Here is a 22,036-nt window from a genome sequence, read left to right as displayed (position 1 = left end):
GGCCTTAGCAGCAAGGATCTTCATGATCCCCCTGCTTTATTGCTGAGCGCTTCATCCTTGCACTTTAAAGAAGGCATATGGTATTGTACAAAGGCCAGGCTGTGGCACTCATACTTGGTTTATGCATGTTCCTGTGCTGCCATGCATCCTGTGCTGCCTATTCTGATGTTGATGAAATACTTTAGTTTGGGTCTGACCCAAAAGCCATCTTAGCTACAGCAATAAGATTTCAAAACAGGCTTAGAAAACAACATCTTTGTAAGTGTTGACATTTGGCGCTGTGAAAAGGGTTCTGGTTGCCATATTGGGATGTATAAGACCTCTAAGGCAGCATTTCCCCATTCTCTTCACAGTTAGTATTCTCTTCAGGGTAGCATAAATGATTAAACAATCAAGTCCTCTATATAGTGTTTGCAGGCTTTTGCCAAAACACGTCGTCACTTAGTCTTCATAATACGATGCTTCTCCTCTCTTGCAGCCTCTGTTAGCATCCTTTGAAATGAATGGGCAGTTCACACCTCAGAACTATTGTTCCAGTCTGTCTGCAAGCTCAGGCAAACATCGCTGCATTGGTTGCACTTTGATCACATTCTTGGAAGGTTTTTCTTCACAAGCATAGAGACTTCCTTTAGAGACTTCTAAATATGAAAGATGAGACTCTGGAGGGCAATTGAGAGGCCTGCCCCTGCCACCCAACGTCCTAGTCCTTTGTTACCCCTGTACCCTCACACTTTTGGGGAAAACGCTGCTCTAGAGGGAGATACTGAGTTACCGCTGATCACCTCTAGCAGCAGGTACAGTGGCATTGCAATTTTGGCGGACGCTGTTGGGCCGTTTGGCTGCAGAATTTGTGCTGTGTGCAGTTTCCGAAGCCCTGAGTGGAGGTCTGTGGTCTCATAGGAGAGAGGTAGGTGAGACAGAGACCCTTCTCCCCACCCCACCCCCACTCAGATGACATACGTAGCAGGTGAGGGACCCTGCGATAGCCTTGATGGCAAGAGAGAAGCCACCTGGGGCTGGACAGGTTCCTCCCTGACAGCGTGATGTGGACAATGCAGAGCTGTTCTCCTTTTCAGGGGGTCATCTCTCTGCCACACAGCTGCTTATAGCATACGAGCACATCACTTAAGAGCTGTATATTCCTCCAGCGTCAGCTGCCATTGCAGGGACTGTGATCCCTCCTCGGAGAGGCACTCTGTGTCTTTCAGAGGTGGGATGGCCTCTCCTTTGCTGCTCAGCGGGTGCAGAGCAGTTTGCTAGAAGCAGAATTTGCCTGTGGGTTCCAAGGCCTCTCTCCGATTGTGGCCTTAGATGGTGTCATTGCAGCCAGTATTTCAAAGGGCTGAGGTGAGGTGAACAGAGGGTAACTGTTGTGTCGGGCAGCTGGTACCCTCGTGTGTGATAAAGTGGAGTCTTCTCCATGTCCCCAAGAGAGTATAGTGCTTTTATTGGTAAGGAAGGGGGATCCCATGCACAAGTGCATGGTCTCGCCTTCCTCATCGCCAGACACAGGAGCTGTTCATAAGATGATGGTGGCTTCCTGCTGCCAAGCAGCTGTTAGGCACAACTTGTGACTGTGGAACATCCTGCTCTCTTCCAGGACTCATAACAATCTGTATATGCCAGAGATGGTGGCCCGGTTTGGGGAAACCTTTGCAAAGGCCTTAGACCTGCTAGAAGTGGAGAAGAATGCCATCCTAGGTAAGTATCTGCTCCTCTTCATTACACTTCTGCAGCTTGTGTTTTAATCTTTACAGCTGCTGTGTTCTCTTCAAGATGCAGAAATTGTTACGTTAGCTGCAATCAGGGGCATTCTCCTCCAAACAACCATCTGCTGCATTTCTCTAGCTCAACGAGAGTTTGAAGTAGGCCTAGGCAGATGTAGTTACCCAAGGTTTGAGCTCTTCCCTACTTGTCTGCCTGCCTGCCATGTGTGTGAGAGAGCAACATTTTTTGTGCAAGATTTTTGCTGGGAACAGGAATAGGCACCATGTCATATAATGACTGTGCAAGTAATGCTAAACTGTGGTTTAGTGGTGCATGCATGAGCAGGAAGGAGCTGCCCTGATCCTTGGGCTGCCCACACACAAGGGAAAGACCTCAGCAGAATTTTGTTTTATTTTGCATGAAACATGGTTTGTTGTTCTGTACAAGCCAGAGTTGAGTTTAAAACAAATTCATTTCCCTTGTGTCACTCAATATATGTCCTAAGCCTTTGATTTGCCTAGTTTTTCCTAGCAAGATTGAGGAAGTTCCTGGCCCAGGAGAAGGGCTTTTTAATTTCTAGCTGACTTATTTGCCATCTCCTGGCTCAGTTGAGGTTGAATTGGCAGGTACTTTCGCCTAATAACATGCAGGCTCACCATTTTCTGGTGGCCCATCACCAAGAGGCTTTCCAGATCTTAACTCTCAACCCCAAGGGTCAGGAACCTCAGGCCCAGGGGCCAAATGTGGCCTTTCAGGCATTTCTGACCTCCCCACAGCCCACACGCCTCACAATACTTTTTCCGCCACCCTCCTGCAATGCTTTTGTGTGACTGGAATGTGTCCCTGCCTCTTGCTTGGTCTGGATAGAAAGGAGGGTGGGTATGTGTTGAAACCTCTGACTTTTGCAGGGCTGAAATGTGGCCTACTGTACAAAAGGAAGAGTCCCATCCGTTGCTGCTCCCACTTTTGCCTCTAGCCCTGCCCCCACCATTGATATACCAGAAGGTTGCCCATGAGTGAATGCAGCCTTGGGATTGAAGAAGGTCCCCTACTTCTGCTCTGAATCCACCACATTTTCAGAGGAGGGTTGACTTTTAGAGATAATCTGTATAATTGTGCATGGAGCTGGATTCTAATTCTGCCTCAGGGCTGCTTCTTACATGTGGCTAGCTTTATGTACCTATGTAGCCTGTGCTCACGTCATGCCAGGTAGAGACGACTGCTTTAGATTTGTTTTGCAAAGGATCTTATAAATCATTTCAGGCACTGATGCATCTTAAATTATACAATCTCTGATGCAGGTAGAAGTGTATATGATTAGAATGTCCAAGTTGCTTTTGAGAAATTGTTAAAACATGCCAGCTTTCTTCTAGTTCAGCCTGAGGCAATGTGACTATGAGTATCAAAAAAATTTTCTGGCCTTCCTTTCAGTTTTTTAAGCTGTAGCAGCAGCATTGCTCTAGATAGAGCCTGCCACCCCGATTATATATCCACATCTGTGTTTGCTCCTTTTGGTGGCTCCCCAAACAGTCTCATTACATGATTTCCTGTAATAATGGTTTTTTTTTCCATTAGCAATTCATTTGCTTGTAGAAATGAATCTATTCACTTAAAATATTTCACTCTTTTTAGGCCTTCCTCAGCCTCTGCTGGAAATTTATGACTCTCCTGTTTACAAAACAGTGTTGGAAAGGATGCAGGGCTTTTTCTGTACCCTGTATGACAACTGGTAAGAACTTCAATGATTTAGGAAAATAAACATGTGGAATGCACAAAAACAGCAGCAGATCAAAAGGCATACAGTGGAGTTTGATGCCCTTTAAATATTATAATTTCTTGTCTCACAAAATTGTATTGCCTCATTCAATAAAACCATCACCGTCCTTGGGGTTGAGAGTTGGTGCAACCTCACTTCCACCACCTTCCCTGGGCCTACTTAAGAAAGATCTGTGTGCCCTGAGGGAAGCCAGAAACAACCCCAGACAAGGATACAGGCCATCGATTCCTGAGGTTGGCCTGAGAATATTTTGTACCAATTGTTTGTTCTAATATTTTAAATGTGTAAAACACTTTGGGTGCCTTGGCCCTTGGGACAAAAGGGTTGGTATCAGTTTTATGTCCTGCCTGTAAGCTTTGTAGGAACCTCTGGCTGATCACTGTCGGAGACAGAGTGCTGGACTAGTTGGACTTTGGTCTGACCCAAAAAGGCAATCCTCCTTTTCACAAATGAATAAGCAAACACAAATCTTTATCTTCAGAGCAGAATATGTTCCAACCTTCATGTTGTTGTCTAAATTGAATTTTCTTTTGAATTGCAGTTTCCATGTCCTAGGGAATGCTGGCTCATCAATGCAGCAAGATTTCTACACAGTAGAGGGCCTAGCAGCTGAGCTGCTCAACTCTGCTTTTCTCAACCTAAACAACATCCCTGACTATAGACTCCGTGCCATGCTTCGTATCCTTTATCTGCTGTTTGTTGCTAGGTTCTCCTTCCAAAATCATTTTTGACTTCCTCTCTTTGTCCATGACGAGAGGTCTTATTTTTAAAATAGCACTAACAATTTCCTGCTCCCTTTGCCTTCCTTCTGCACCTGACCACTCCTGGTGCAGATAGTTCACTTCTCAGAAAAATGTCTGGAAAAGAGCATCTTCAGAATATCTGGAGGAGGCATGTCTGCTAGGGTTTCAAAACAATCTGGGAAGAAATGGTTCTGGCTCTACGTCTAAGTTGAAGATTTTCAATAGAGTTCCCAGTAAATGATTTTCATGTCCAAACAACCCCAGCAATCATTCTAGTTCATCTTCACTTTCAACCAAAATGGTAGGAAGCCCAGTTTGCAGAACCTGTGACCCTCTTTTCAGAATTCAGCCCTCCAACCATGTATTGTGGCCTGCCATGTGTTTAACTCCCTTGTTTTGCAGGCAATAAAAAGCCTGTATAAGTCGGCCTTTGCAGTCTTCTCAATTCAGATTTATGGAGCATTTTAAGTAGGAGCTGTTTGTGCAGTTGCCTGTACTGATTAGGCTTTGAGATTTCTGGTGGTGGAGTTGGTCTCCTAGTCTGTTTATCATTAAATGAGAGCTAAAGGAGAGCTTCAGCCGCAGGGCTGGGTTGTTCAGTAGTTTGTAGTGTGCAAATGCTTATGCTGGACTTCTTTAACTCGCTCCGCACAGGTGTGTTTGTGAAGCCCTTGGTCCTTTCCTGTCCATCTGAACAATATGAATCTCTTATCTGTCCTATACTTGAACCACTCTTCACCTACTTGTATGTGGTAAGAAATAGCATGTGTACGAGTTGCATCATTTGCTGCTGTTACTAGCCAAGGCTTCCAGACTTTGTTGTCATTCGGGGTTCTGAAATGTATTTGTGACATTTACATCCTGCCCCTTCTCCGGAGAGCTCAGAGTTTCACTTCAGCAATATTGTATGAAGCAGGTTAAACTGGGATATAGTGGCTTGCCCAAATACCTAGGTAACACTATCATTGGGGACACATTTTAACCAGGTTTCCTGCCTGAAAGACAACCCTCTAGTGTTGCACACTGCCTCAGGCTTCAGATTTTAGCCCAACAATGAGGCCTAGAAGGCTTCAAACTCTGTAGCAAAGTGAAGCTTAGCGAAATCTCAAAAGCTGAAGGGGCTGAGAGGTGCAGGTGAGCAAAATGTCTTGCAGGGAAAGGGAAGGCTTTCATGCCATGCATAGTTCTCTGCTCGTTTCCATAAATAACAGAATCAGAATTGATGAGGTGTTACTTTGCATACTTTAAATACATTACCAAATTCAGTTTTTATTGTCACATAATTTGGGTTCCTTTGACACACACAGCCCCGAGTGTATCTCATTGATTGCCTTCATGTTATGCTACTGTTCTTTCTTTGTTCCTTTCTGTCAGAGGCTGTCCCAGAAATGGCAGGTGATCAACCAGCGAAGTGTGCTTTGGTAAGTGTGATGGCTTAAAGGAAACCAGGGGGACTGGTACTCGAAAATGCCACTTGATGTCTGAACTATTGCAGTCTTTCTTGAAGGGGGCAACCAAAGCAGTAACATTTTCTAAAACACTAACACCGGCTAAAAGATGTGGGGAAATTAAAAGGTTTTCACCTCATGCCCAGAGGTCAAAGAATTCAGCATATCTTTTCTAAGGAGAGTGCTCCAAGGTCTGGGTGCTGCAACCAAAACGATCCTTTCCCATGCTTCCTCTGACCGTGGAAGTGCCTAGAGAAGGGCTCTACAAACAGCGTCTAGCATCAGGCAGCTTCATGGGAGCAAACAGTCTTTTAGATTACCTGGGTCCCAAGCAGTTGTGGTTAAGGCCAGCAGCTTGAATTATGTTCATAAATAGGCCGGAAACAGTGAGAGATGTTCATTGCGACTGTATTTTGTACAATTTTAAATAGCCAAGTACTCATCAAAGGTAGCCCCACATATAATACATTAAAATAGCATAACCTGAGTGTTCTGAGGGCAACAGTAACAAATACCAGATTGCTTCTGTCCAGGGTAAAGGGACATCTACCTAAGCTGAGTTTTCAGTCACAGATAACCATTTGGGCATCAAAAGTAAAGGCCAGATCTAATTGCACCCCAGGTTAGGAACCTGATCCTTTAGGAGAGTGTTTACCCAGCCTAGGACAGACTGAACCTCACTGCCCAGGACACATCAACATTACCTTCATCTTGGTGATGCTATCATGCTTGGCTTCAGTTGTAGTCCTCAGGTCTATCTTGCGTTTTTAAAATTGATCGTCTTTTCCTTCAGCAGCGACGAAGATACAGCAGATGACAACCCAGAATCCCAAGAGATGTTAGAGGAGCAGCTAGTTAGGGTGCTTACCCGAGAAGTTGTGGATCTAATTGGTGAGTGAAACTGGTAGGTTGCATGAAAAGCCTGGGCCATCTGCAGTATGTCTCTCTGAGCAGAATAAATTCCAGTAGTAAATTTATTCTGGGATTTGTGGGACCACAGTGGCTTGTTGTGACCATTCTTAATCTTGTTTTTTCAGGCTCCAAAAATGCTTCCATTATCAAAGCTGTCATTTTTCAGTCTTACCCCGCACACCCAATTTAGGCCTAAAATACTGGTTTTCTGTCTGTATTCCTCGGAAGTTTATTAAGCCCTTAATTGGGAAAAATGGTAACGAGAGACAAGCTGCCCAAAATCTATGGCAACAGAGTTGGGCATGTTGTACAGCACACTATATTTTCACACAGGGTGGCAGCAAAGCCAAAACAATTCTGCGAGCACCTTGTGGGATCTGATAGCATGACCTAAAACAGGCATCCCCAAACTTTAGCCCTCAAGATGTATTGGACTACAATTCCCATCATCCCTCACCACTGGTCCTGTTAGCTAGGGATCATGGGAGTTGTAGGCCAAAACATCTGGAGGGCCGCAGTTTGGGGATGCCTGACCTAAAATGTGACCCAGAATCCTTTGCAATATGTGGAGATTTTGCAGTAGAGGAACAGGACTTCCTTAGCAGATAAATGGCAGTAGAAATTGTTCCCTGAGAATAAGGAGTTTGGAAGCCACTGACCAAAATTATTGCCATCAGTTTTGGAATTGGGTCTTATAGCTTCCTTTGCCATTTGGTTTAGGTGTCCAAGACACATAAGCAAACAATAGCCTTTCTCTAGTGACCTCCAGAGTGCTTCATATGTAGGTTTCCAACCATACCAAACCTCTCATCCTGATGGGAGGCTTGGAGGAAATACTGTTCCATTTGAAATAATTTTGCTCTGTAAAAGTGGGTTTCACTCCTTTCCTCCTAATATAATATGCATTATTATACATTATCTATATATATAGTAATATCTTCCTATAGACATAAAAATGCAAGGCTGTCATCATGCATAGCTCCCATTGGAAATCCCATCCTGGATTTATATGAAGTCAGGGTGGGGTATGGTGTTGAAGATGTGAGAGGAGAAAGACGCAAGAGGTTCCCACAGAAGTGGCATATGTGAAAGGGAAATTGCACAAAGGATGGGGGAGGACACACGAACACAGGGCGAAGGTGAAAATGAGTAGAAAGTGAGACTGGAGGATAGAAGAGAGGTGGTTTTAGAAATGGGGTTGGGAAGGTGAAAAGTGAACTTAGTTGTTGCTTCGGGTGAGAAAGGGAATCCCTAGGAGGTTAATGTGGAGGAATGGGATGGGGATTGGCTAACAGAGTAAGGAGGGTCACAACCTCCAGTGCATTGATATACATTATATACATATAAAGGCATTGCAAATGAAGAATTAAGTTGGGTAGTCCTCAGGGGGATGAGTAATGTCTTGTAAAGTCCCCCCCCCCCTGTGAATATCTCACATCTTTACCCTTCTGGTGTATTTGCAGTTGTTTGCTGTGTCGCAAAGAAGGGTGCTGAGCAGAACAGTGCTGTTGCTGCAGATGGAGATGGTGAGTAAACAGATTGTCCTTTCTGTTCCACATTTGAGGTCCTTTGTTCTGGATCTGATTAATTATTAAGCTAACAAATCTATGGGCTTTGTTTCCCACCTCAGCCATGAAGCTGAGGTGCCATGAAGATTGCGTTGACGTTGCCTTTTTTTCTCCGTAGATGAGGAAATGATGTCTACAGAGGTGACTCCACCATCTAATTCTGAGCTCACTGAATTGGGCAAGTGTTTGATGAAGCAAGAGGTAAGGAAGCTGAGCTTCCATTACTTCCCCATGTTGTGTGCACATTTTGAAAGAGACTTTCCTTTAGTAGACCCTTCTAAGCCTAAAAGAGAGCCCTGAACTTTTATTGGAGAAATCCTTGGCCTTAGAAATTCAGTAACAGTTATGAGCTTCAGTCAGCCGAATGTGCTCTCCGCCTATCAAGTTTCCTGGGCAAATTCTGAGTCCGAGATGGCTGATTGTCCTGGACAAACTGGAGGGGCATCAGGGAGCTTTCATGGCTGATATGATCATAAATCCTTAAAGGGGATTTTGGACATTTTCAGCCTTTTTTACTTAGGCCTTCCTCAACATCACAGCACATTGTACAACACTTACACTCAAGAGCAGGCATAAGCAACCTTGGCTCACCAGATGTTTTGGAACTACAACTCCCATGATCCCTGACCACTGGCCCTGTTAGCTAGGGATCATGGGAGTTGTAGTTCCAAAACATCTGGAGAACCAAGGTTGCCCATGCCTGCTCAAGAGCCTTTGTTCTCAGGAACCAAGAACAAATCTCACAAGATGCCATGTGTCTGTCTTTTCTCTCTCCAGAATGTCTGCAGTGCACTGCTGATTACAGCCTTCACATCCCTTTCATGGAAGGATACATTGTCCTGCCAAAGAACTACCGCAAATCTGTGCTGGCCGCTGCTCAAGGAGGTACTTCCATTACAGGGGCTAGCAGGGTAGAGTGTGGTGAAGATGAATATGGCTAAGAGTTAGTGATTCCTTTTGGGCAGTGTGCATAGTATGAGTGAGTTGTAGAAAGCAACTTTTCTGGGAAGGTGGGTAGAATCTGGGTTATCATCTTGCTACATGTTCATCTGTCTGTTGTAGGTGCTTACAAAGAACTTGATGATTCCTGAAGCAGTGACCTGGTTTTTCACAAGTGTGCTGACCGGTTTACAAATACATGGGCAACACGACGGGTGTATGGCAGCTCTCGTTCACTTGGCTTTCCAGATATATGAGACTTTGGTAAGGAAATGCAAAAGGAATTTCTCTTTCTCTGTCTGCTGCCATCTTTGAGGATTAGTGGTGATGCAAGCCCACTGAACCAACCCCTGTGACCTGATTTGGATGAGGGAGGGGGGGCTCTTCATTTCCCCAGGCTTGTTCTGGTAACGATCCTTGTTCACTATCTTCTTTGCTACTTGAAGCGTCCACGGTATACTGAGCTGAAAGCAGTGATGGAACAGATTCCAGAAATTCAGAAAGACTCCCTGGAACAGTTTGATTCCAAGATACTCAATGTAACGCTGCAGAAAGTAACAGACAAGCGCCGGAAGGACCATTTTAAACGCCTGATCGCAGGCTGCATAGGGGTAGGTCGTGGTATCAAGCAGCACAGAAACAGCTATCTTTCCTACCTCCGGGGGGGGGGATGGAATCATGTTGTTTTCTTCATTTATTAATTGCTTCCCATGAGACATCCCGAAGCAATTTACAACTCTCTCTACCTAGGCTACTGTTAGATCAGTGACACAGCTTTTTTTTAGCCTATTAGTCCTGACTCTAGGTCCCACCAGCCTCTGGTTAGTCACAACAGTAGCAAAACTTGAATGCCTTTCTCTTGAGGTCTAGTTCTCTTAAGAAACAAGGACCTAGGCATGTATTGGCTGCATGGAGCATAAAGCTTCAGTGCAAGATCCACTGTGGTGTAATTGTTAAAGAGTATTGGACTAGGACTTGGGAGGCCCATGTGGAACATCCCCACTCAGCCATGAAACTCACGGGGTGACCTTGGGCCTGTTACTCTCTCCCAACCTAATGTACTCACAGGATTGTTGGGAGGATAAAATGAGGAGGCAGAGAACCATGTTTGCCACTTAAAGCTCCTTGGGGGAAAGGTGGGATATATAATTAATAATAATAATTAAAATCACAGTTTGAAAGCACACTATGCTGATCTTTAGAGCAAAAGTTTAAAAAAATACCTCTCATAGCCTGTGATTAGTGGTAGGGCAACTGTTAGGAATGCATTAGCAGGGAGAAAAGTCATGCCAGCAAGAAAATGCTAACTCTTTGTTTCAACAGAACTGGTAGAAGGATGTGGGCAAGGCTTAAAGTACCTTACAGACACTTGAATTGGCTTTGACCCTATCATGGCTCTACCACCAGTAGCCCAGGAAGGTTGAGTTGTTACAATCTCACAATTAAAGGGTTGTGGCAAAATGAAAGGGTTGTATTGGCATGGGAGATATTTTACTTTTTCAGCAGAGGAAATTCTACTGGAGTTATTGTGCATGTGCAATGGCTAATGGAGACTTCTCTTGTTCCTTACAGAAGCCCCTGGGAGAGCAATTTAGGAAGGAAGTTCATATCAGAAACCTTCCCTCTCTTTTCAAGAAGGTGAAGGCACCCCTGGATACAAATCCATTGGATAATGAAGATGGAACCCTCATTGCGCTCTTTGAGCAATAGAAGCTCAGGACACTTTCACTACCCCCTTTTCTATTCTGTGTTCTTTCACAGTAGCCATTTGCCTTCTTTGTCTACTCTTCCCCTGTGTTTCGATTCAGCTCTATCACTGCCCCCCCAACTCTTTCTGCTTGGGAGGCTAGAGGATTGAGTTGTCACATCCCACCTACTACACAAAACCTGTTGGATTTCCCCATCTCCATTTGCAGCTTTATTGCACAACCTCATTTTCCTTGGATGGAGCCTAGCCATTCAGCCCTATCAATCAGTGGACCAGTTCTGTAGGAACTAACTTTCACATGGGCACACAATGCTTTTCCAGTGAAGGCAGCATGCTGCCAGATCTCCACTATGTCTTCATTCAGGATCCCTGCACTGTGGCTGCCTCTATGGCACTACCAGAGGACTCGTCTGCTTCCCTTTGGAAAGGCCCAGCTCTCCCAAGTTAACCCAAGTCTGCACACAGCACTGCTGAACCCGCCAAGTCTCGGCTGACTTCATGTTTCTCTAGAAAAGCAGCACTCTGCCATATATCCCATCAAACCGGAGACAGTTCAGGAACTGGTGAAGTCTCTCTTACTGTCAGTTTGGCTCAGCCATACCTCAGGAAGCCTGAAGTGAACTATCGGTCCTTGTTTGGCCTAAGAACATCATCAAAAATTGTATCCTAGCTTGAACTCTGGTCTTTGCTGTCAGAAGCCCGAGTACTGTAGATGACAATAGCCCAGGGATACTTCGTACTGGTCTGAAATACTTAAGAACAACTAGGATGAAATGCATTTGGGGGTGCAGCAGCAGAGTTCTGGATTATTCTCTGCAGTGCCTGATGCTTTAAAATGCCTCCAAATCAGGCCTTAAAGTAGGTTTGGGTTTGCTTGTATAGCATAATAGCCCGCTTTAAAGTTTAAATCTGAAGTTTATCCTTCAGCACTAATTTGGTGTTTGCTTAACAACTGCCGCAGTAGTTTAGCTGGAGATCCAAAAGAACGTTCATTGGAGAGAAGTATGTTTTTAAGTGGCTTTGCAGTGCATAGATCTGGTCACAATAGAAAAGTGTGAACGAAGCAGGCCTTAAGCTGGTTTCAGATCCTCACTAGTACCCCCAACTCTACTCCAACTTCCATTTACCCTCTTAAAGTCTTGGTCTCTGTGTAACTTTTATTAAAACAAAACTGCCACGACAAATAGCATTGAAGTCTAGCCTAACTGTATTTATTGTGTCATGAGTATATTTTTAATTTTCTGTGGCCATAATAGAAAAAATAATAATGTTAAGGGGTTTTGGTAGGGATGTTGTATCTAAAGAGGTCTGTAATCAATTGTGATACACAATTGTCAATAAAGCTCTTTCAGTTTTATACATAAATTTTTGGTCCTGGGTTTATTCTCACTAATTTGCAGTTCTCACTCTTCTCATGTTTGAATTTTACAGCAGCTTTTTTACTATGGCAAAACTTTTATAGGTCAAATGCTGCAAGATTACATTTGCAGCTGGGAAGCTCACAAAAGCTATTTAGTCTAACTTTCAAAGGTAAAGTTCATTGCTAAAATTATCTTGGCTATTCATTCTGAATATGGGGTAAAGATCAGTCCCTTAACTAGTTTATCATGCTCCTCAACAGTTGAAATTGCCAAACTACACATAAGCTATTAGATCAATAATCAGCCCAACTGCACCTCTGTTCATGTATTAAAATAAAGCAGTTAGAAGATTAAAAAAACCAGCTCACTCCAAAGGCAGTTGACTCCTCAAAAATTATTTAATAAATAATAGAGAAGCTCAATGACACCATATTTTTTAGAATTCCGCTATTTGAGTGGCAGAAGAATGGTCATAGGCATTAGACCTTACTGTGTAGCACCTTTAAGATTATCCATTAATATACATCAGTGGAAAGTTAATGACAATTCTCAGAAAAGGTGGTCCTGTTACAGGTATGATGTAGTCTTTAAAAAAGCAACTTAGAAGATATTGCAATTGCTGGAGCCTACCCATCTTCTGCTTGCAGGATATTTTTTATCCACTTATGATATATCTGGCAAATTTGGTCTTTGCAATAAGCTGCCTAGTGGCATCACATATCCCTCCCTTTTCAGCCACATCTCAAACTGAGTGCCATAAAAGTAAAAGGTACACATCCACTTGCTTCAGTCTTTCATATCTGCAGTAGAGGGTCGGTTTCTCCTTGTCTATTGAGCCAGATTTGGTTGACTCCCTCCTTCATGACACAGCTGCAGCGATCCCAACCAAGTGAATCCTTATGCTGAACTTTTCAGAAAGAAAAACTTATTTCTTTTGAATGAATTTAAGCTCCTCCAGGAACTGCTGACATTTTCCTATCAATACCTTGATTGCTTCACTCATCAGCACATCTGGAGGCAGGACACCTGTTGACTCAACAGAAACTGAAGAAACGGGATAGAATTAGATCAGGCACCCCCAACCTGCGGCCCTCCAGATGTTTTGGCCTACAACTCCCATGATCCCTAGCTAACAGGACCAGTGGTCAGGGATGATGGGAATTGTAGTCCAAAACATCTGGAGGGCCAAAGTTTGGGGATGCCTGAATTAGATCCAAGGTAGCCAGTTTAATAACTGAAAATACAAAAAAAAAAAACACCCACCCCAAAACATGCTCCAGACAAGGCAATTCAATCAGCAATATAATGCCTCATTAGAGAGCATTGCACTGTGTGGTTTTATGGTCTTGTTAATAACCCTAAGAATTCAGAACAGTCTTAACATCCAATGAGGGGTGGGGGGAAGGGAGGACATTTCTGCTCTTTGAAAATCTATGCTTTTGTAACCATCAACCATGTAACCATCAACAACACTGTACTGTTTTTAGATTTTTAAGCACGGTTGAGGGGTAAACCTAAACGTTTGAAGACTGAAATCTGGTGCTAAATCTGCAATCCCGACTATTCAGAAATAACTCATATTTATGACTTACTCAGGTAAGTGGAATTAGGTTGCAGCCTTACTGAGCTAAAATGATTGCCAACTTTGTTTCACATCAGAACATACATAAACAGATTTTATATAGAATTACAGTGTGACCCCTTGACTTACGAATTACTCGACATCCGAAGTTTTCGACTTACGAACGGGAAAAATGGCCGCACGCTTATTCTACATCCGAACGGAAACCGTTGGCGGTTTTAAATGCGGTTTCCTCGACTTACAAATTTTATATGCGGTTTCCTCGACTTACGAATTTTTCCGAATATTTTTTCCCTATGGGAAATCGCTTTTCGACTTACGAACTTTTCGACCTACGAATGTGCATCCGGAATGGATTAAGTTCGTAAGTTGAGGGACCACTGTATAGGTAAAAGCATAGAAAACTACTTGAGGCCCCTTAGACGCATGACTACCACCCACAGTTACTACATATAGTAAGAGGTCAGAGAAAGGGGCAGCGACAGAAGCATTTGAAGGCTTACTCACAGATGTAGTGATCTCGCACCCGAGCCAAGCGCACAAGGTTTTTCAGGTCATTGTGACGAAAAATTTCTCTACTGAATGTGTCCAATCGAGCGTTAGCTACTCTTGCCACTTTTTGCCCTAGAGAAACAGACCAACACTTAAGATGCAAAACAGGTATGCTAATGTGTTTACTGAACCTTCCCTCTCTACTGCTGAATTACGACCCTTTCCACACCCCAAAGACAAGGGGAATATATTCTAAAGAGGAAACAGTTTCAAAGAATTCCCTCGGGGCCAAAGGTGGCATTTTCCAGGATAGCCAGAGGGCAATTACAGTTTAATCTTATGCACAACAGGCCTCAGGGGAATTTTACTCCCCAAGTATGTGTGCATAAATCATATTACAATTTTAAGGAACCCACCAAGACCTCAAAGGCAGTTTTCACCAGCTAAAATTATCCTGACATGTTGGTGGTCAGATAGGATAGGGTCTCTGAAACATTGTGCAGACAACAAGCAGAAGGAAATAATCGCAGCCCTGAGTTTTCAATTTCTACAAACCACACTCGACAAAACACCTGGGGGCAAGGTGCTGTAGGCCAGAAATGAGACCTCAGAAGAATACATTTTTACCCTGACTTGGTATAGTGACAGGGTTATCAGCCTTTCTGGTTTTCTCATCTCAATAAACATAGCCTCTGATTTTTGCAGTCTAGGGTAGAGATTGGCCCTCCAGAAACTGTTGGATGCCAAGTCTCATCAGTCCCAGTCAGCATGGCAAAGTCAGAGATGATGGGAGCGACAGTCTAACAGCTTCTGGAGGATCACAGAGTCCTCAAAGGGGAGGAGGTACAAAATACCGTTGATTTCCTGGACCTCAATAACGCCAGCAGAAAAGCAGTTCTTCAGCCTCTCAGCTGCTTCTCCTTCGATAGGCTGTAGTAGAGTGATTTCTGGCAATAGCCGGTAACTGGCAGTAGCCACTGGAGAAAACTTTGCATGGTCTTTACCTGAGTAAAGAGAGTGTTCATTAACTAAAAAATCGGGGAGGGACAGTCAGTGAGAAACCTGGAACCAAGTTGTTTTTCTTTAATCAGCCGCCTAAACTTATATACACAGCCAGTTCATTGGTGGTTAGTAATTCAAATTACCTGCACTACCCCAAACAGGTTAGAAATCAGGTCATTTGGAATTCAAAACAGAGAAAGAATATATTTCTGTTGCCGCATGATGGACCACACACATACAGACTTTCAATAGCTTTCAATAGCTGCAGAGACATCGTTTGATATATATTCACTTGTGCAACAGGGCTTAGTTTCCCCTCTCCCACTGCAGTAGCCCAGGCAGGTGCCCGCTAAAATCTGCTCCAGAAAGTCACCCAATCTCTGGATTGGTAGAGGGTAGACAGGTGGACTCTTTTTGAAAGACCCCCACCCTTCAGCATCAGGCACAGTGTTCACAGCACCTAGTTACATAAACCCATCAGTATCTAACTAATTTGCGTTTCCAATACAGTGGTACCTTGGACCTTGAACTTGATCCATTCCAGAAGTCTGTTCGACTCTCGAAACCATTTGAAAACCAAGGTGTGGCTTCCGATTGGCTGCAGAAGCATCCTGTACTCAAGCGGAAGCCACATCGGACGTTTGGCGTCCAAAAAACGTTCGAAAACCATAACACTTACTTCTGGGTTTTCGGGAGCAGATTTGTTCATCAACTAAGCCGTTCAAGAACCAAGGGTCCACTGTACCTATGCTAACCTACCTATTCTTTAGGTGCATCCAATTGACGTGCAATGGCAGATGGGAGCCAGGAAAGTAACCCCTGCACAAAAAGGTCACCGCCTGTACTTTACACAGCCCAAAGGTTACAGGCAGATCTTTAGTGATGCAAAGAGGTGAGAACTGCAAGGCGTCACCATGGATCAGACACAAGCTTCTTCCATAAAGCAAAGGGAAACTACTGAAGAACAACCCAGAATGCCCATTCCAACAAACCAAAGAAATCCTATCCTCTTGTAAAAAGGATCCTAGCAAAACACGTCCTGTAAAGTCACCAAGGAGCAAATACTAGGCAAACCCAGAAATCTCAGTGGTCCCATGCCCCACATTTCCAAAAAGTTTGCCAACTCCATCCCAGCACTCCAGCTGCCTCACCAATGCCTTTGACACAGTGCATAAGTACATCGATCTCTTGGCCGGGCCGCAGCTGGGCAATGAGGATGTCGTCATGTACAGGACGGAACTTGGCATTCATGTTGTCGGCCTGAGAGCCCAGTGGCACCCATTCCATGTGCTTGCTGTAAACTGAAAAAAGAAAAGCCCAAAAGAGAGTTGCATCTGTAACAAGGCAGACAACTGAATCAACTCTTAACTCCTCTCTCCACAAAAGGAAAAAAACAATAGGCTGGAAGCTGGGGAAGACATAAAGCAATTAATATTGCAGAGCAGGCTCTGCTGTCATTATCTCAGAGCTTCAGGAGTGAGAGAGCAAGGGGACTGGGGTATGTCTCTCTCATGGCACTAATGGCAGAAGGAGCAGCAGCTCTACCTTTATGGTTGATATACAATTCGTTAGGGTCAGACGATTCCTTGGCTGCTTGAGGATTCCTGGAGCACTTTATTTTCAACTGGAATTGCAGAGTATTAATTTCGTCACATTCGTCTTCTGCAAAAGGAACAGAAGAATAAACTGAAGCTACCCTGAGCAACTGCCGCTTTCACTGGATGCACAGGTTCTTCTGGTGCAGGGGATGGATAATCTTTTTGGAGGCCAAGCATTGCATTGACCCACAGTCAACCACTGCAGGCCAGGAGTCAAAGTGGGTGTGGCCAAAGTGTAAGAGTGGGTGTGGCCAACTTTTAAGGGGTGCCTTTTTTAAAAGACACATTTTTGGGGGGCCCAAATACCTTTCAACATTACACAATCACAGCAGTGGAGTGAAGGGAGTGGTTAGTAAAAAAAAATACTTTTTTTTACCGGACAAATTGTGGAGCCTTTTGAGAAGGCTACAAAATTCCTTTTGGTATTGGGAAGGGAACAGTGGGAAGGGAACAGTAAAAAAATAAATAAATTGTGGGGGGTTCTTAGTGGGCTGTAGGCAGCCTGTAGACTAGCCAACATTGTTTTAATGTCTAGTCTATCCTAGCCAATGGGGTCTTCCACAAATTCTTCTCACCTTCACTCTTGTATTCAAAGAGACGAGGATCTGCACAGATAGGGATCAGTCCCAAACGATGAGCTAGAATTTCATCCTGCACAATGGAGGTGTTATTGTACACAAAGACCTTCTCTATGGCCATGGTTGGCACCTAAGCAAGAGTAAAATAATAATAATAATGGTCGTTTCAAATCGATATCCAGAAAACATTTCCTCTCAAAGCAGCAGTCCTCAATAAAGAGCTACAGTGATCATTTCAGCCCTACCTGCATCGAAAGAGGCCGTGGTGCGGCTGCTCCTACAGACGCTAGCTCTGGACCCTTTGGATTGGAACAGGTATCAGCCAGAATACCCCTTTTGGGGGAAGCTGGTGGAGAGGGCCATAGTGGGGCAGCTGCAGGCATTTTTAGAGGGAAACTTGGGACCAGTTTGCCCATGGGATCACCTTACCCCACATGTGCCCCACTTGACCCTTCAAATGGTGGAATTGGAACTACTACAGAAGCCATGTAATACCCATTTGAAATAACTTGGTTGTTTAGTGTGTGTAAGTTCCCTGCATTTTGGAACTTCCTGCGCCTGCTAAAAATATTCTTGTTTAGACAAGCCCAGCCAGATGCTTAGGAAGCTATGGTGATTTTAATCTGTTTCCATGTTTTAACCTTTGTGTGTTTTTAAGTAGGGCTGTGATTTTTTCTCGGTTTTGTTGTTTTATCTTTTTGTAAACTGTTTTGCAGGTTTTCTTTACAATGAAGTGGTGTATAAATAAAATGAAAGTTTGTTTAAAACTTCACTATTGGATTTTAAATTGCTTTAACCTGCCCTGGAACCATATGGTAAAATGTGGGTAAGAAATCAAGTAAAATGAGGACCAGTTTAGTGCATTGATGAGGACGTTGGGCCAGGAAGTTTGTCTACACCTCACCATTAGCAAATTCATCAAGGATGGTTTAAAATATTACCAAGGCATATTATTTTGAGAATGAGCTTGTGTGATTCAGCAAGTGGCCTATCTACTCCATTAGTCTGTTTGCAACAAAGACTAGCCAGGTGCTGCCAAGAATCTCATAAGCAGGAATGCCACCATTCATTGTTAGTATGCAGTAGTAGAAGAAGAGTTTGGATTTCATATCCCGCTTTATCACTACCCGAAGGAGTCTCAAAGCAGCTAACAATCTCCTTTCCCTTCCTCCCCCACAACAAACACTCTGTGAGGTGAATGAGGCTGAGAGACTTCAGAGAAGTGTGACTAGCCCAAGGTCACCCAGCAGCTGCATGTGGAGGAGAAGGGAATCAAACCCGGTTCACCAGATTACGAGTCCACCACTCTAACCACTACACCACACTGGCTCACTGATTTATACTGCTTCTAAATACAGAAAAATTAGCAGGAGTCTTGTGGCACCTTAAATACTATCAAATCTATTATGGGATTAAGCTTTCATGGACTAACTCAGTTGGTTTGAGCATTGATAGCTCAGTTAGTTAGAGGGTGGTGCTGATAATGCCAAGGTCACAGGTTCAATCCCCATATGGGACACCTGCATATTCCTGCAATGTAGGGGGTTGGGCTAGAATGCTAGATGATCCTCAAGATCCCTTGCAACTCTACAATTCTATGACTCAAAATCATATCATAAGAATTTGACACTTTTGTGTAGTCACATTGGCCAAGAGCTATTCCTCGATCCATGCTCTATGAAAGTGCCTAACACCAATGGCCACTGACAAATCCAATAAAACACTAAAAATCTGATTTATACCAAATTATCCCCAAAGGACTAGATAATCTATACACAGCACCAAGCTTGCTATTCCAGACAACAGTTTTTTCTAAATTCTAATGGCATCTGAAATTCATGAATGTCTGCTTGCTTTCCATAACAGAGAAGTATATTTTAAACATTGCAATGTTCAGAAATGTTTCTATATATTTCAAATGGTTCTCAAGGCATCCCATCTCATTTTGCCCACATCAGAGCCTTTAACTAACCTGCTCAACAGATTTCCCCCCCAACATATTTTTGTATATTTTTCAGGGAAATCTGAAATACATTTATTGTATATTCTAAAAGAACTCCATTCTGGCCTTTTTGTACTTATAGAAAGGAGTAGCAACCAAACCTGAGCAATAATGTTCAACTAAAGGATTATCTTGCAAGTGTCTTATTAGTTGCTTGGGAAGAGAAATGGGTACCTCAGCAAGCAAGATGCGTCGGAAGGCATTAGCAATGGCAGCATCAATCCCCACCATGTCAAATTCCAGAGTGCTTTCATCCATGTGTGTCACATCTACTCTGAAATTCTGTTGGGGACAAGAAGGACAAAGTGTTCAAAACGGACATTGTTTGCAGGGTTAATGTGATAAAAATGCCTTAAATGGCATGTACAGTGGTACCTCTACTTACGAATTTAACGCGTTCCGAACACACATTTGTAAGTCGAAAAAAATTGTAAGTCGAATCCCATAGGAATGCATTGGGAGAAAAAATTCGTAAGTCGAAGCAACCCTATCTAAAAATTTGTAAGTAGAAAACATCCTATCTAAACCGCATCCAAGATGGCGGACGGACCTCCATTTGTAAGTAGAAAAATTCGTAAGTAGAGTTATTTGTAAGTAGAGGTACCACTGTAATAAAATGTGGCAAATAAACCCTCACAACCTAAGGACCCATGGCTGGTGCTCATTGGGACCTGTAGGATGGAAGGCAAGGAGTCCAACATTAGGTGACACCAGGGCCAATGTCAGATAGAGCCAACCAATTTTAGCTTTGCTACTATCCACCTCCCTGCTGAGTCGTACAAGGACAACACAGAGACCAAGCAGGAGGAGGTTCATGGCCAGTGCCACATCCTGGACTGGATGTAAGGAAGAAGGCAGGCAGGTGAGGCCTGGTTCAGGGTTAGGTGAGCAGGGTGGGGCAGTGCCATATTTCTTCTAAGAGACCACCTTCCACTGACAACATAGCTGCCAAGTTTTCCCTTTTCTCGCGAGGAAGCCTATTCAGCATAAGTGAATTACCCTTAAAAAAAGGGATAACTTGGCAGCTATGTGACAACAGTGCAATATAACACAACAGCGTAAAACCACCTGAAAAAGTCTCCTGCTGCTGTTTTCTGCAGATGCAATAGAGGCGGTGAAGAAAGTCTTCTTCGCTATGAAGAACACTATGAAGAACATCAGTAGGCACAAGAAAAGCCATTAAGAAGAGTTGGGAAACCTGGGGTTCTCCAGATGCACATGGACTACAACTTCCATCATCCTTAACTATTGGCCATGCTGGCTGGGGCTGATGGAGTTGGAGTCAAACAACATCAGGAGAGCCACTGGAGGGGGTATCCCTGGGCTAAAGGAAACCAGCATTTTAGAATGTCCAATAGGAAGATAAAAAAATTCATTCAGTAGCACCTTAAAGACCAACTAAGTTTATATTTTGGTATGAGCTTTCGTATGCATGCACACGAAAGCTCATACCAAAATATAAACTTAGTTGGTCTTTAAGGTGCTACTGAATGAATTTTTTTATTTTGCTTCGACTCAGACCAACACGGCTACCTACCTGTCAATAGGAAGATGTACTCCAACCCATTTACTTCAGCACCAAAAGTACTCACCTTTTCAAACTTCTCCTTGTCCCAGGCATCATCATATCCAGAGTAATTCCCAGGAAAGTCTGTTGTGTGGACCTGGAAGAAGAAAAGACCACAGCTCAGTGGTATAGCATGTAGTTTGCTTGCACCCACAAGGTTCCAGGCTTAATCCCCAGCTAGAGCTAGGAAAGGCTCTTGTCTGATATCCTGGCGAGTCACTGCCAGTCAAAGTATATGATACCGAGCTTGACAGACCCAGGATCTGACTCAATGTAAGGCAGATTCAGATGTTCAAAGGACAGAACGAGTGGCAGATATTCACTTTACGGAGGTATCTGCAGCACAAAAGGAGAGGGCAGAATTCACACGTGTGTGTTACTGGTCATCTAAGGGTGGCCCAATAAGTCGACTCAGCCCTTTAGCAGCCTCCACATCGGGACCAGAGGCTGTCGCTCCTTCGGCACTTTCCCCGCTCTTTGACTTACGTTGCGGACGCCAAACTCGCCCAGAACTACCCGGCTCCGCATCTCTTCCACGCTCCTGGACGCCGCCATCTTTCCCTCCTCCGGCTGCGGAAGAAGCACGCAGCGTGTCGCGCGGCGTCGAGTTTTGTTTTCAGGAGGAAGGCGCGGGGCTGGGGGGGGGTGAGAGAGAGAGAGAGAGCAAAGCTTTCTGCGTCACGTGATGCAGGCCAGCCTATGGCTATGGCACATTCATAGACCGAAAGGAAAACACGTTGCTCGCGTTCAACCTGCCATGTTGTGCGTGGCGTCAAAAACGCTCTTTGTCTCGTTTTGGCCTAGAGATGAATACATATTGGTCTCGGGTGATACCTGTTAGGCTTTCCTTTTCCTCTCTGCCCGTCTCTCGCGGCTCGCGGCTTCATAGGTCCCTCCTTGGGCAATATAGTCCGGAGCAACCAAGATGGCGCAAAGGATAGGTCGCCTGTCACTAAATGTCGCGAGAGCTCCTAAGTCTCCACGTCCTCAGCTTGGCTGGGACGGCCCATAACCTTATTGGGAAGGGTTGCCTTGGCTTCGTACATCCGGGT

General features: G+C 44.1%; 2 protein-coding genes across 3 annotated transcripts in view; one reads left to right on the top strand and one right to left on the bottom strand.

Annotated features, from left to right (window-relative positions):
- XPO5 (exportin 5) overlaps positions 1–12,167 on the top strand; it is a 35,099-nt gene extending 22,932 nt beyond the window's left edge. The window contains exons 21-32 of one of the 2 annotated variants that reach the window (XM_035108198.3): positions 1,601–1,701; positions 3,340–3,436; positions 4,026–4,162; positions 4,882–4,979; positions 5,602–5,648; positions 6,469–6,566; positions 8,051–8,113; positions 8,274–8,356; positions 8,933–9,040; positions 9,218–9,358; positions 9,541–9,705; positions 10,667–12,167. In XM_035108198.3, the coding sequence (XP_034964089.1) occupies positions 1,601–1,701; positions 3,340–3,436; positions 4,026–4,162; positions 4,882–4,979; positions 5,602–5,648; positions 6,469–6,566; positions 8,051–8,113; positions 8,274–8,356; positions 8,933–9,040; positions 9,218–9,358; positions 9,541–9,705; positions 10,667–10,804 (1,276 nt within the window). In that variant the 3' untranslated portion in view covers positions 10,805–12,167. The remainder of the gene's footprint in view (positions 1–1,600; positions 1,702–3,339; positions 3,437–4,025; positions 4,163–4,881; positions 4,980–5,601; positions 5,649–6,468; positions 6,567–8,050; positions 8,114–8,273; positions 8,357–8,932; positions 9,041–9,217; positions 9,359–9,540; positions 9,706–10,666) is intronic. The other variant, XM_035108199.3, reaches the window with a different exon arrangement.
- Positions 12,168–12,542: 375 nt separating this feature from the next.
- POLR1C (RNA polymerase I and III subunit C) lies at positions 12,543–21,942 on the bottom strand. The gene is made up of 10 exons (XM_035108206.3): positions 21,819–21,942; positions 21,471–21,619; positions 21,010–21,081; positions 19,592–19,699; positions 17,413–17,545; positions 16,785–16,901; positions 16,391–16,540; positions 15,092–15,241; positions 14,253–14,369; positions 12,543–13,207 (listed from the first exon to the last, which is right to left on the bottom strand). The coding sequence occupies exons 2-10, from the start codon at positions 21,537–21,539 to the stop codon at positions 13,089–13,091; spliced, it is 1,035 nt and encodes a 344-aa protein (XP_034964097.1). The 5' UTR covers positions 21,540–21,619; positions 21,819–21,942; the 3' UTR covers positions 12,543–13,088.
- Between the last annotated feature and the right edge of the window lie 94 nt (positions 21,943–22,036).

The sequence above is a fragment of the Zootoca vivipara genome, chromosome 3, assembly GCF_965207765.1.
Source record: "Zootoca vivipara chromosome 3, rZooViv2.hap1.1, whole genome shotgun sequence".
Classification (NCBI taxonomy): Eukaryota; Metazoa; Chordata; class Lepidosauria; order Squamata; family Lacertidae; genus Zootoca; species Zootoca vivipara.
The sequence above is the reverse complement of the archived record's forward strand: the minus strand, read 5'-3'. Positions and strand labels throughout refer to the sequence as shown.

What these genes read in the sequence shown, in the direction of transcription:
- POLR1C (XM_035108206.3), bottom strand. Translation starts at nt 21,539, where the DNA reads ATGGCGGCGTCCAGGAGCGTGGAAGAGATGCGGAGCCGGGTAGTTCTG. An exon ending in GCACTGTGTCAAAGGCATTG is followed by an intron (nt 15,242 to 16,390) that starts GTGAGGCAGCTG and finishes CTCTTTACTCAG; the next exon opens with GTAAAGACCATGCAAAGTTT. An exon ending in GGTGCGAGATCACTACATCT is followed by an intron (nt 13,208 to 14,252) that starts GTGAGTAAGCCT and finishes CCGTTTCTTCAG; the next exon opens with TTTCTGTTGAGTCAACAGGT.